General features: G+C 43.6%; 1 protein-coding gene across 2 annotated transcripts in view; it reads left to right on the plus strand.

The window, feature by feature from the left end:
* LOC146058881 (myoD family inhibitor-like) overlaps positions 1-13433 on the plus strand; it is a 30139-nt gene that overhangs the window by 7808 nt on the left and 8898 nt on the right. For both annotated transcript variants that reach the window (XM_083171091.1, XM_083171090.1), the window contains exon 2: positions 6940-7008. In XM_083171091.1, the coding sequence (XP_083027217.1) occupies positions 6940-7008 (69 nt within the window). The remainder of the gene's footprint in view (positions 1-6939; positions 7009-13433) is intronic.

Raw genomic sequence — 13433 nt, forward strand, 5'->3', positions numbered from 1 at the left:
TTCGTGTTCGGTGGCTCACTGCGCTCACCACAATATATAAAATCAACTCCACGCCGACGTGGATAGTGGAGGTATGAAAAGGTCGGGAGCTCGACCTTTTCGTCCGTTCGCTACGCTTCGGGATGGCATGGATGGTGGAATAAACAAGGTCGACAGCTGTTATGTCGACTACTGTCATTGTGAACAGGTTTAATAGTGTTTTGCACACTGCACCCCTTTGTACCCCTATACCGAATGAATTTTGCGTCTACTACTTGGACTCTACAGCGTCCAAGCAGTAGCCGATTTTGCTTGTACTACTTGGACACTATAGCGTCTAAGCCAGGGGTGTACAAACTTTTTGCAAAGAGGGCCAGATATGGTGATGTGAAAATGTGTGGGGGGACCATTCAGCCTGACATTCTTTGAACCACTAATCACATCAGAATGGTCTCCCACTCTGCCCTCATTCACTGTATGTCCCCCAGGGGTGTGGTATGGGACTCCGACAGTCGGGATCCCGACAGTCATTATCCCGACGTCGGGATCCCGACTGGCCAGAGTCAGACAGCATGGCGAGTGCAAAAAAGCCCCTTGCGGGCTCGCTGCGCTCGCCACGCTGCGGGCACGGTGGCTCGCTACGCGAGCCACCTATTCTATTCTCCCTCTATGGGGGTCGTGGACCCCAACGAGGGAAAATAGCGGGTGGCCGTCGAGCACCCGGCTGTCTGTGTTTGTAAATGATTGTCGGGATCCCGACTGTCGGGAACCAGTCTGGTACCCGTCCCCCAGCGTGCCCCCACTCAATGTATGTCCCCCAGCGTGCCCCTTCACTGTATATTCCCCGCCTGACCCCCCTTCTCTGTATTTCCCCCAGTCTGCCCCATTCACTTTATGTCCCCCACTCTGCCCCCATTCACTGTATGTCCCCCATTTTGCCCCACTTACTATATGCCCCCACTCTGCCCCATTCACTGTATGCCCCTCGCTCTGCCCCCATTCACTATGTCTCCCAACCTGCCCACCCTTCTCTGAATGTACCACATACTGCCTCCCTTCACTGTATATTCACCTGCAGAAGACCGATGCTTGGGCTCCCGCCGCCGCCCTTCTCAGCTCCACATATCACGGGAGCAAGCTTCCCCTTTGCTGCTCCCCCCTCTTGGCACACTGCTGTCACTGTGATTGCGAGTGCTATATAATTGCAGGAGTTGGACACATACTCATCTGAAAGACGGCAAACAGGTCTCACAGTGGCAGGCGGCACCCCCTCACCAATGCAGACAGCAAGCCAGCATGGTAAAGGCGCGCTCGCCAGAGTCCCACCTCTAGAGTCCTGTGCTGTGCATCCCACATCAGCCTCCAGCCGCCCGCTTCTGGCTGGAGGCTGCGGGCCGCTTGAAGTGACATCACGGGCCGCAATTGGCCCTGGGCTGGACTTTGGACATGCCTGGTCTAAGCAGTAGACACAAAATTGAGATGCACTGTCAGCACTGAGGTGCCTCCGAGTCACTACACTGACAGGTCATTGTGGTGCCACAATGACCTGTCAGCGCACAGATGAGAGTGTATCATTGCATTGCTGCTGGAGCGTCTGAGACGCTCCTATGTATCACAAAGATGGAGCGCCTCTCCGCCGGCGCCCTCATGATCCCCACTCCACAGGAGAGAGGATGTCATGCGGGCACAAGCGCTGTGTGAGAGGCGCTCACTAGGCTTCACAGGAGGCTGATAACGTACATTACAGAAGTAAGGCGACACACGCTGCCGCCCTGAAACTAAACAACTAAGCAGCTGGCAAGCTGCCAGAATTCATAGCTAGAGCATCCTCGCGCTGCTGCCGCGAAACTAAAAAACTAAGCAGCTAGCAAGCTGCTAATATTCAAGCTAAAGCGTCTCGTGCTGCCGCCATGAAACTAAACAAGTACCGTGAATTTTGGATCATTCCATGTGTCATAATGTGAATATTGGATCATACTGTGTGGCATAAGGTGTACAGATTTTCGATATAGAAAGGGGCCCTATTGTTATGGTGCATAATGTGTTTAAAGGAGGTGGCCCAGGCTCAGTGTCCCACAGCAGGGGGGGGGGGGCAGTTGGGAGACCCCCTGTCACCCCCCTGTCTCTATCTCCCAGCCCCACAGGCTGCAGAATAGACGCTGTGCGCATGCTCAGAGAGTCACTAGCCATGCCCCCACAGCGGCGAAAATGGGGCGTGGCCTTGGTGAAATAGGCCCATGTCACCCGGCGGCGCCCCCCCCATCCCCCCCCCCCCCCCCCCCCCCCACACACACAAAAAAAATTGTCCATGCAACCGGCACGCAACAGGTTCCCCCCCCCCACCCCATTAGGGCTGCTTTAAGTTATTTCCCTGGTTTTAATTCCCAATCCACCCCTGGACTGAGCAAACCCTGCAACACCCACCCATCTAAGCAGTGCTTAAGTGTACTGAAGGATTCAATCTCTCCACCATCAAAGCATCATTGGTTACAAAATCAACTGCCCCTGTATGGTGCATAGTTTCCCTTGTAACTTTCTTAAGATATGGCTACTTCAGTGTGTATTTCTGAATCTGTCCCTCTATACCTTACCATCCAGAAGTGGTTTTCATTGCTTTAGCATTCCGTAAATATAATGCTCTCAAATAACAGTAAATGATAGGGGTGTGCACCGGCCACTTTTCGTGTTTCGTGCATTGTGCTTTGTGTCTTTATCTCTGGACATGTTTTGGATCTGGATCTGTTCCAAAACACCACCATTTTTGTGTTTTGTGTTTTGGATCTGGATTTAAAAACAAACAAACATAAAAACTGCTAAAATCGCAGAATTTGTTGTTGCTGTTTTTTTTTGCTCCTACGCTATTATTGACCTCAATAACATTAAATTCCACTCAGTTCCATTCTATCCTTAACACCTCACATCTCAGAATGTTGTTTTAAGGCCGAAAGGTTGCACCGAGGTAGATGGATGACTGCACAGTGACACAAATGGGTGGCACAAACTCTGGACTGATACAGCACACTTAGTAGCACCCCTGGACTGATCCAACACACTTAGCATCACTCCTGGACTGATATGGCACACTTAGTAGCACCCCTGGACTGATCCAACACACTTAGCATCACTCCTGGACTGATACAGCACACTTAGCAGCACCTCTAGACTGATACAGCACACAGCATCCTCCCTGGATTTACACGGCACACTTAGCATTACCCCATGATTGATACGCAGACTTGGCCCACCTCAGGAATTATACGGCAGATTTTGCTCACCCCATGCATTTTTAGACACAGATAGTGGCAACCTCACCTGATAAAGCACACATGGCAGCACACATGGAATTATACGGCACAGATGGCGGCACCCCTGAACTGATATGGCACACATGGCGGCACATATGGAATGATACAGCACACATGGCGACACTCCTGCAGTAAAAAATATTTTTTATTCTTTTAATTAAAAAAGGGCAGCTCCCCTGGACTGATACAGGAGACTTAGCAGCACCCCATGAATTATACAGTACACTTGGCTCACCCCTGGAATTATACAAGATACATGGCAGCACCCCTGGAATTATACACAATATATGGCAGCACCCATGGAATTATACATAACATATGGCAGCACCCCTGGAATTATACACAACACATGGCAGCACCCCTGGAATTATACACGACATATGGCAGCACCCCTGGAGTTATATGGCACACATGGGGCACCCCTGGAATTATATATGACACATGACAGCACCCCTGGAATTATACGGCACACATGCAGTGGCAAACGCAGGATTTTCAGAAGGGGGTTTCCAGAGGGGCGGAGCAAAGCACGGAGATGGACACTTAGGTGACCCAGTATATGCCGGGTCAGTTAAAGTATTATATATAGACCAAATGTATATAAATAATAATAATAATAACAATAATATATATACTGTATATATACACACACATATATACATACATATACATATATATATATATATATATATATACACATACAGGGGCGTCAACAGCAGTGTAGACCCCTGGGCATAGCAATGTATTGGGGCCCCTACTGATCCTCCAGCTGTAGGGGTGGGGGAAGCTTTGATGTCCCACGGGTGGTAGGGGGTATTATATCAAGTGCTCAGCATGTAGGGCCTGGATCAGTAATTTCCATTAATTACCCCTTTACTGCACAGATGGTGGGAGATGGGGTGGGAGAAGGGGGCATTGGTCTGAATGAAAGGGCTCTGATACATAACTTCCAGGGTGGTAGAGGATGTTTAATATGCAGAGGAGGGGTGTATAGTGGAGTGGGCTTATTATTCATAATTTACTGGTGGGAGGACAGCTTGCTTGACTGCAGATATCTCCAGTTGCCAGAAATAGATTTCTTAGATTTTAATGGAATTAAAAACTAGAGAAACCCACCTACCAAATGGTATTGGGGACTAGGGGATCAGAGTTCAGGAGGCAGAGCAATCTGCCAACGAATATATAAAACTACATACCAGGTGTGTGGAGCTGGAGCAATAACCAGCTGCTGGAAGGCTGATATCTCTGGTTCTGGGAACAGTAGAGACAAGTTACTAATGTCCACCAATGGGGGAGAGTCCCAGCTTTTGGAATATACCCTCAGAGAAACTCTAATGGCCCATACAGACACTACGGATGATTCCTTAATGATGATGAACGACCCCATTATAAATCACCTCCTGAACAACTCAGAACGACTTCGTTCAGGGTCGTTCAGGAGGTGAATCTTTCAACATCGTCTAGTGTTTATGCTGTGAATGATGGACGACTACAAACGATGCGCGTACCCGTGGGTCGTTAAAGACCATAGCCATCGTCCATGCATGCAGGTCAATTTGGCTATGGTCGTTAACAATGTTTGTTTTTTCAATAGAAAAAGGACCTGCATCGTTTGTGGTCATTTCTCATCTGTCGTGCACCAGCGATCACTGCAATGCTGAGGTCTTTCATTTTCACTTCAAGGGTGAAAATGAACGATGGTAGTTAAGATGTGACACATCGTAGTGTCTGTATGGGCCTTAAGTCAGACAGAACCTGAAATATCTGACTGGGAAGAGCAATTAACAGGCTTGGATGGGAAACACTGCTTTGAAGTCAGATATCTCCGGTTCCCAAGGGCCGATTTTTAAAATTCATGGAAAGAGGGGTCCCTCAGCTTTCAGCCTAGGGCCCTTAGACTCCTGGGGGGGTTTCTGGGTACCCAGAAACCCCCCCCCCTGCGTGCGCTACTGTCATGGGGAACCCCTGGAATTAAACACAACATATGGCAGCACCCCTGGAATTATATACAACATATGGCAGCACCACTGGAATTATACAGCAGTATTACTGGTCTGGATTTTAATGGCAGAACCAACGGATTTATGCAGCAGTACCACTGGACTGGAATTATACAGCAGAAACACTGGACTTGAATTATACAGCAGTATCACTGGACTGGACTTTAACGGCAGTATCACTGAACTTTAACTGCAGTACCAATGGACTTTAACTACAGTACCACTGGACTGGACTTATGCAGCAGTATCACTGGACTGGACCTATAAAGCAGCACCAATGGACTTATGGCAACACAGGACACCAGCACTAGACGGCACAGGACACCAGCACTAGGCAGCACAGCAGCACAGGACTGGACTACACAAGGTCACCACCCACACAAACCACCACAGCATCAGAAACCCGTCCACCCACTTCCCTCTCCAATGCTGGAGTGAAAGATGGCTACGACAGTGTGGGACTCATATCGAGTCAGGATCTTGCGAGATCCGGCGAAGGTTGATGATGTTTTGTCACGTTCTGAGCTCCGAATCTGGGCAGGAATACCCGAACAGTGCTGGGGTCTGTACTCGGATCAGGGGTATCCGGGTGTATTCGGATTTTGGAAATCCGAACCTGCTCACAGGTAAGTAAATGAGTGAATTCATGGGTTATGCAGAATTTATATACATAAATCCTCCAAAGACTATCCAAAGCCTTCTTTCATAATTAGGTAATAAGAGAGTGCACTGTGTTGAACTAATTAATATTTATTAATTATAAAAAGGAATACATGAATAAAATATAATCATACAAATTAAAAATAAATAGTAGCTGAATGAATTCATTAGTATAGCAACAACACACAATATCCACGTATTAATTCAGAAAATTCACAATATAGTAATATTTCATATGACCCTTTATAGCTCTTATCTGCTTAAAATCATTCAGCTGGGGAATTGCAAGGAGGTGGCCATTTTTCAATAATCCTTCTTCATAAGTAAAGCTCTTAAACAATGCTCCTTTTGGGGATGATAATCCAATTTCCAATATAGGCACACAATGGGTTATGTTAATAACAAATTGTTGGTACGCTGTGTATCCCGGTAATAAGAAGGTGCAGCACGTAAGGATCAGTCCGGTCTGCTACTACCGGTGTTGCTCTGATGGTAGTAGAGCCGGCACCGGGAGCAGACCTTACCGCTGGAGGTGGCAGGTGTGTATCCGCTAGCAACCAGCGTGTCTCTGATGGAATGGGAGCCGACGCTGGGAGCAGACAGAGTCCGCTTCTATCAACGTGACTCCGATATGGTGGGACCCAGCGTTGGGACCTGACAAGGTCCCTCTCGTGCGGTGGCCTTCTAGGTGTTAGTAGTTACCGGGGTGGGTGTAATTCACCACTTGCAGCTTGGGGGGGGGGGGGGGACGACAAGAATGTGCAGCGTCCTGGATGGTAGCTGGACCTTTAAGGAACATATGGTGAATGGTGGATATCGTGTAGATAGCTTGGCTCGACGCGTTTCTCCGTCCTAATAGCCCGGCGGTTTCATCAGAAGATCTTTCATAATTAATGGTTTGTGATGAGATATGGTTCAGTTTCATAATAATACAGTAATCTATATTTAGTTATCATTCCACTGATTTCTAAATCTAACAATTTACTTTATTTCAGGCACTTGTCTGATGTCTATGAAACCTCCTGTTCCTCTGGCAGACACTAGCGATTCCAGCTTGGACTCAGGTAAGCTTGGACTCTCTCTATATTAATTAATACCCACTTTTACACCAATGACTTGTAGCGGTTTCCACTACCAAAAATCCCAGGAAGGTGCATGTTTATGTGCAAAAACCTGGTATTTTTATGTTAGTGGATAAGCGGTATCAGACAAAGTGCCGGATGTACTAAGCTTTAAAAGTTATAAAATGGAGAGTGATAAATCACCATCCAATCAGCTCTTAACTGCTGTGTCACAGGCTGTGTTTGAAAAATGACAAGTAGGAGCTGGCTGGCTGATGGTTTATCACTCTCCATTTTATCACTTTTCAAGGCTTAGTACATTGTGTCCATAGCAAGACTCCCTGGTTTTAGACCAGACTTGGACAAACTAACCGGGACTTGCATTTGTCTGAAATGTACTAACATGGAAACACGTTCCTATGTTGACGCTCTGGCTATTAACCAGGGTTTTCCAGGACTTTTAATCCCACATCACACTTATGCCTGGTACACACCAGGACGACTAGGGCCCGATCCCCTCAATCTAGATCCAATTCCGACCAATTGGATGTAGATTGTGTGGTGATTGGGCCCTTTTCTGTCCTGGTGTGGACCGATACCGATCCAATGCACGGTCCCGCGGGTCGGTCGTTATTCAGATCCTGCCTGCTGCAGATCTAAGAGGATCTAAATTAGGACCTTTGTATATGTGTCTTTCGAATGTGTGCATCACGTTTGGGTTAACCCTATACAGGGTTGGGTATATACCCGCACAACCTATTTGGAACTTGGTCCACAAATATGGAAAGAGAGACCCCCAAATATTATATCCACAGCGTGGGGGGTGCAGTTCCCAACAGAAACAATGTATTTGTACAAAACGCACAAAATGTTAAAACGTAACTTTTATTAGTATATTCTAAGATGCCCTATATCCAAATCAGGGGCACTACATAAATAGCGAAAATAATGAAGAGGTTAAAAAATACATATAATGCACAGACAAAGTGAGTGATGGAAAAATAAAGAATTAGTGTGTTAAAAACACATTTGTTAATTAGGGAGAGATGTTATAGGATAGATATTGAGACAAAAAACCTCTCTCGAGGATCAATTCTTTATGTCATATATTTGACAAATAACCGTGGAGAAATATGGATTGTGGGCGAGTGGTTTGTATTACAGTCAAAACCAGAGTTATCCACTTGTGATGGGTAATCCACTCTCACTGGTTCCCCAATCACAAGTGGTGGCAGATTAGTGTTGTTTGTGTGTTATACTTGTAGATGGGCACTCGTTGTGGAGGGTGATCCCCTCTCACTGGTTCACCCCTCACAAAAATCGGGTTTGGGATGGCAGTCCCAAAGTATTCAGAGATATTTGTATTTATTTCTCTATTATGTTATACTTTATTGTAGTATCCCATTGGTGCCCTTTATAATTTTGACACACAGAGAAAAGGACCAACACGGTTGCCACCAATAAAGATATATCGCCACACTAGTATCTAGTGTTATTTCAGGAATGCCACTCTCACTGGCATTACCTGTTAGTACTAGTTGTTGGGTTGTATTACCCTCAATGTAGTAATAGGAATGCCACTCTCACTGGCATTGCCTGTTAATACTAATTGTTGGGTTGTATTACCCTCAATGTGGTAATATACTAGTACAGAGACACTATAAATTATTGCACAGTTCAGTGTGAAATTTCCTGTGTTATAGTAATTCAAGTGGTATTATTTGCTGGCTTAGATTGCCCTCTAATGGTTAGACCACATGAATTACAAGCATACTACTGTTGCAACATTGTGTTCAGTACATATATTAGATACATCTCTGATACAGTGTCTTATATTTCTCCTGACTCAAGTCTATCCAAGTCCTATCTCATGCAATAAATTTCATTTATCATAATGACAATTATATAATAAACTGAGAGGACTTCTCCCTAATATGACAGATGCCAACGCAGCGTTTCGCTATTAAGCTTTTTCAAGGCCAACCAGATAGCCTTACATGGAATATATTTATCTATTCGTGGCGGCCAATCACCAGGCCGTTTGGGTGTCACATGGTGCTCATTTGCGTGTGACTGCACTCATTAGGTACGTCGTCACGTGACCGGCGTCCCGCGTCACGTGATCGGCGTCCTGCGTCACGCGATCGACGATCCGCGTCACGTGACCGGCGTCCTCATTATGCGGTTAACATGCCGCGTCATCTGACCAGCAATCAACGTCAGGTGACAGGCTCATACTATATTGTAGCCAGTCACATGATCGTGCAGCGGCCAATCAGAGGGCTGTGTGTCATAGACCAGGAAGTGGAATCAATGAATATTACGATGCCCCAACCCTGGAGCCTGGATGGTTGATAACCTTTTGAATTCACATGAATATAATAACCTTAATAAATATATTAAATCTCTGCCGTTTCCAGTTGTATCTATCTGGTGCTATTTGGGTTAAATATAGATGATTTACATACTTTTGGAGTATGTAAATTGATGTTATTGTGGATACACTCAGTAAAGGTATTCATCTCGTTTCATGGGGCAAGGTATTGCTCATATTATAATAAAATTAATAGTGAATAGGTAAGTATGCATATATATAAAAAATAAAAAAATAGAAGTGAGGAAACAAGTGAAAAAACAAAAAATACAAAAAATACGGTGTGCTGTGGGTGATAACAAGAATATATATACTGCAGTCTGTTATATAATATATATGTGTGCCAAATCCCCTTATTTCAAGATTGGGGTTTGGAATAAAGTGAGGTCTTAATATAAGTGTTAATACGATGTGCAGTGAAAAATGCTGTACAAAGACATCTGTGATGATGGATTGAATATTGTGGTATGGGTATTAGTCCCATAGTATATAGTATAATAAAATTGGAACGTGAATTTCATCATTATGTTGATGAGTGTCAAACTTAGGGGGGGGGGGGGGGTTGTGTAAGGTGAGTATGACCTAGTGCTAGGTTCTGTCAAAATTTGATATATACCCTGCTATCATAAAGATTAATAACAGCAGAAAGTATCATGCTTTTTATGTCATATGTTGGCAGTGACTGATAGTTTATAACTTGTAGGTGATTGACAGGTTATTGTAACCACCCTCTATAGAGAGGAATCCCTACCGTCCCCTCCAAAATTGACAGCTCAATTGCAGGTACCAGTTATATGGTTAGAGATGAAAGAACTTCTAATGGATACGCATGGACCCTCATAGTATCTAAAATTGGTCATATACTTGTATAGTATGGTTATTATATTCCTTGATACAAAAAAATATAGATATACCTTCTCATTCAAGAAGTGAGAGGAAGGCAATTATATGGTATCTTCACAAACACAGGTTGTATTTGTAAAATCTCAAGGACTGTGATAAAGTCATAATATCATGGTGTGTTGTCCCTACAATCTATCAGTCGATATTCGTATATTGTAGATTGAGAGAGATCAGATTCAATAAGTATTATTGTTCATAAATCCATGATATTCATATCAAACAGGTTGTCAAGGTCAGGTTATCTGGATGTTATCATAAATACGGTACAAAACTGTTGTACTCGTTGAGGCCCTTTGGAAACAAACTGTCCATTAAAAAGATCATCTTGGTCTCAAATTGTAGAAGTGATCTATCAAGGTCACCACCTCTTATACCCAGCTGAATGTGTCTCATGCCAAACACCTTCAACCCATTAGGGTTTCCCCCATGGTTCATTAAGACGTGTCTGGCCACAGAGGTGAGAGTTTTATATCTCTGAGAATCTCGTGAGGCGTTCCGAATTGTCCCAACATGTTCCAAGATGCGTACCTTTAATGGGCGTGCTGTTTTGCCGATGTAGATTTTACCACATGGGCACTCAAGATCGTATACTGTGCCCACTGTAGTACATGTGATAAGACTTTCTATCTTCCAGGTTTTATTGAATTTATCTGAAAAATTCTGTTGTGGAATCATAAATCTACACGCTTTGCAGTTTCCACATGCCTTGGAACCTTTGTATATAGGTTTAGGTGTATTTATTTTGGACAGATGACTGTGGACCAGTTGATCTTTAACATTCTTAGATCTTCTCCAGCTCGTCTGGATGTTTGGAGGTAATATTCGGGCAAGATCTGAGTCCAATTTGAGGACTTCCCAGTGCTTCTGAAGAATTGAGTTAATTTCTCGCCAATGAGTGTTGAAAGTTCCGATGAATCGTATAGTCTCAGATGTGTCTTCTTTTCTTTTTGGTCTCAGAAGTTCATCGCGGGAGATATCATTAACTTGTTCTGTGGCCCTTCTGATGAGTCGATTACTATATCCTCGACGTTGAAATCGGTTGAAAGTTCCTTCTCTCTCACATGAAAAGAATCCGGATCCGACACGTTCCTTTTTGTCCTCATTAATTCTCCTTTTGGAATAGCTTTAATGGTTGAGGGCAAATGGAAACTGTCAGAATGCAATATGCTATTGGTAGCTGTTTTTTTCCTAAACATGTCTGTGGAAATTGTTCCTTCTTCATCCACTCGAATTTTTAAATCCAGGAAACTAATCTCTTTCTGATTCACCTCAGAGGTTAGTTTAAGGTTGAGATCGTTCTGATTAAGAATCCCAATGAATTTCTTTAAATCAGCTAGATCACCCTCCCACAGGAAGAGTACATCGTCAATGTACCTGAAGTACATCAGAATGTTTTGTGTGTACTCCTCCATGGATTCATAAAAAACAAATTCTCTCTCCCACCACCCCAGGTAGAGGTTCGCATATGAGGGGGCACATGCCGTCCCCATAGCTGTCCCTCTAACCTGGAGGTAGTGGGATTCCTGGCATACAAAAAAGTTTTTGGTTAATATGAATTCGAGCAATTCCAGCAGGAATTCGTTGAATTCTGAGAATGTTCCCATTTCCAGGAAATATCTGATGGCCTGGATACCTCGGTCATGTTTAATGCTAGTATATAAGCTTTCAATATCACATGATACAAGCCATACTCCTGGATTGACACAGACCCCGTCAAGTTTTATCAAAACATCTGTTGTGTCTCTAATGTAGGAGGGCAGTGCTGTTACATGATTCCATAAATATTGATCCATGAATATACTAGCTTTTTCCGTAAGACTACCCATACCCGACAGGATTGGCCTCCCTGGTGGTCTTTTCTCCTGTTTGTGTACCTTTGGGAGGAGATATAGGGTGGGTGTCTTGGGGTTCTTGATGGTAAGGAAGTCAAGATCATTCTTTTTAATAACTCCATTATTGTATGCCGTTTGAATCATTGAGGTGTATTGCTTGGTGAACTGCTGTGTCGGGTTAAAAATCAATTTTTTATAACATGAGGTGTCATTGACATGTTTGTTCAGCTCTTCCAAATACATTGATCGGGGCCACAGAACAACGTTACCGCCCTTGTCTGAGGGCTTGACAATGACGTCATCCCACTCAGCAATATCTTTTAGGGCTTGTCGTTCTTTTTTACTAATGTGTGCATCAGTCAGTTACGCGCAAATCTCTTGCTTGCACTATAAAATGATGCTTGCTGTAATGGAAAACTAGTGTCGTGTGTTTATGACCATTTACATTTTTTATGTAAAAAGAAAAGGTATATACTTCACTATATCCAACATAGAAGGCGTGATTTAAAAGAAGGGTCAAGTAAAAATGTCTGACATTTATGAGATTTATCTCTCTAATGCCCTGGTTGGGTACCAATATGAGCAGTCCTTAGCTATTGCTACATGGAGTGATGCAACAATCAAAGTATGGAATAGCTAAAAGCCTGAAGCACTAACTGTAAAAGCCTCAAACACTCACTGTTCTTTTGAGTCGCACCTTCTTTGAGATATATATATCAAAGTAGTTTTCTTTTTAACTACATAAAATAATGTAAATGGTACAAATTTGAAAGTTAGCTTTCCAGTACAATTAGCATCATTTTATACTGCAATTGCAATTGTCACTTCTGCAGTCAAAAGACTGTATGATACTGTATATGTGGTTTGCATTACCACTATCCATGTATCATACAGGAAGTGTTTTTGTTATTAGAGGAAGTGCTGCTGCAGTCAGTGTTCAGTATGACTTACAGGTAGTAAAGTCCTTCTTCAGCAGTTCTCCAGAGTCCTGTGGTAATAAGCACACAGACCACTTTACATTGAACCTCAATACCCTAAAGAAAATGAAAGGACAAAAGCTAGTAACACAAGAATGTTTGCTTTTTTTTATTTTTTTTATTATATTTTTTTAGAATAAAGTAGTAATGGTTCACAAACGGTACAGTAATTTTGACAATTAAGCATATGACAAAGAGAGAACGAAATGGTGCATAGACATAATTTGTGAAAAGGCACATTGTTAATCATAAAAGAGAACACATCCATGAAGTATGTCCGTATAAATTAAATAACAGTCAAATATTGAGGTAGCATGGGACATAGAGCTTGTGTCAAGTAGA

This window comes from Crinia signifera, chromosome 2 (genome assembly GCF_055691185.1).
Source record: "Crinia signifera chromosome 2, ASM5569118v1, whole genome shotgun sequence".
NCBI lineage: Eukaryota > Metazoa > Chordata > Amphibia > Anura > Myobatrachidae > Crinia > Crinia signifera.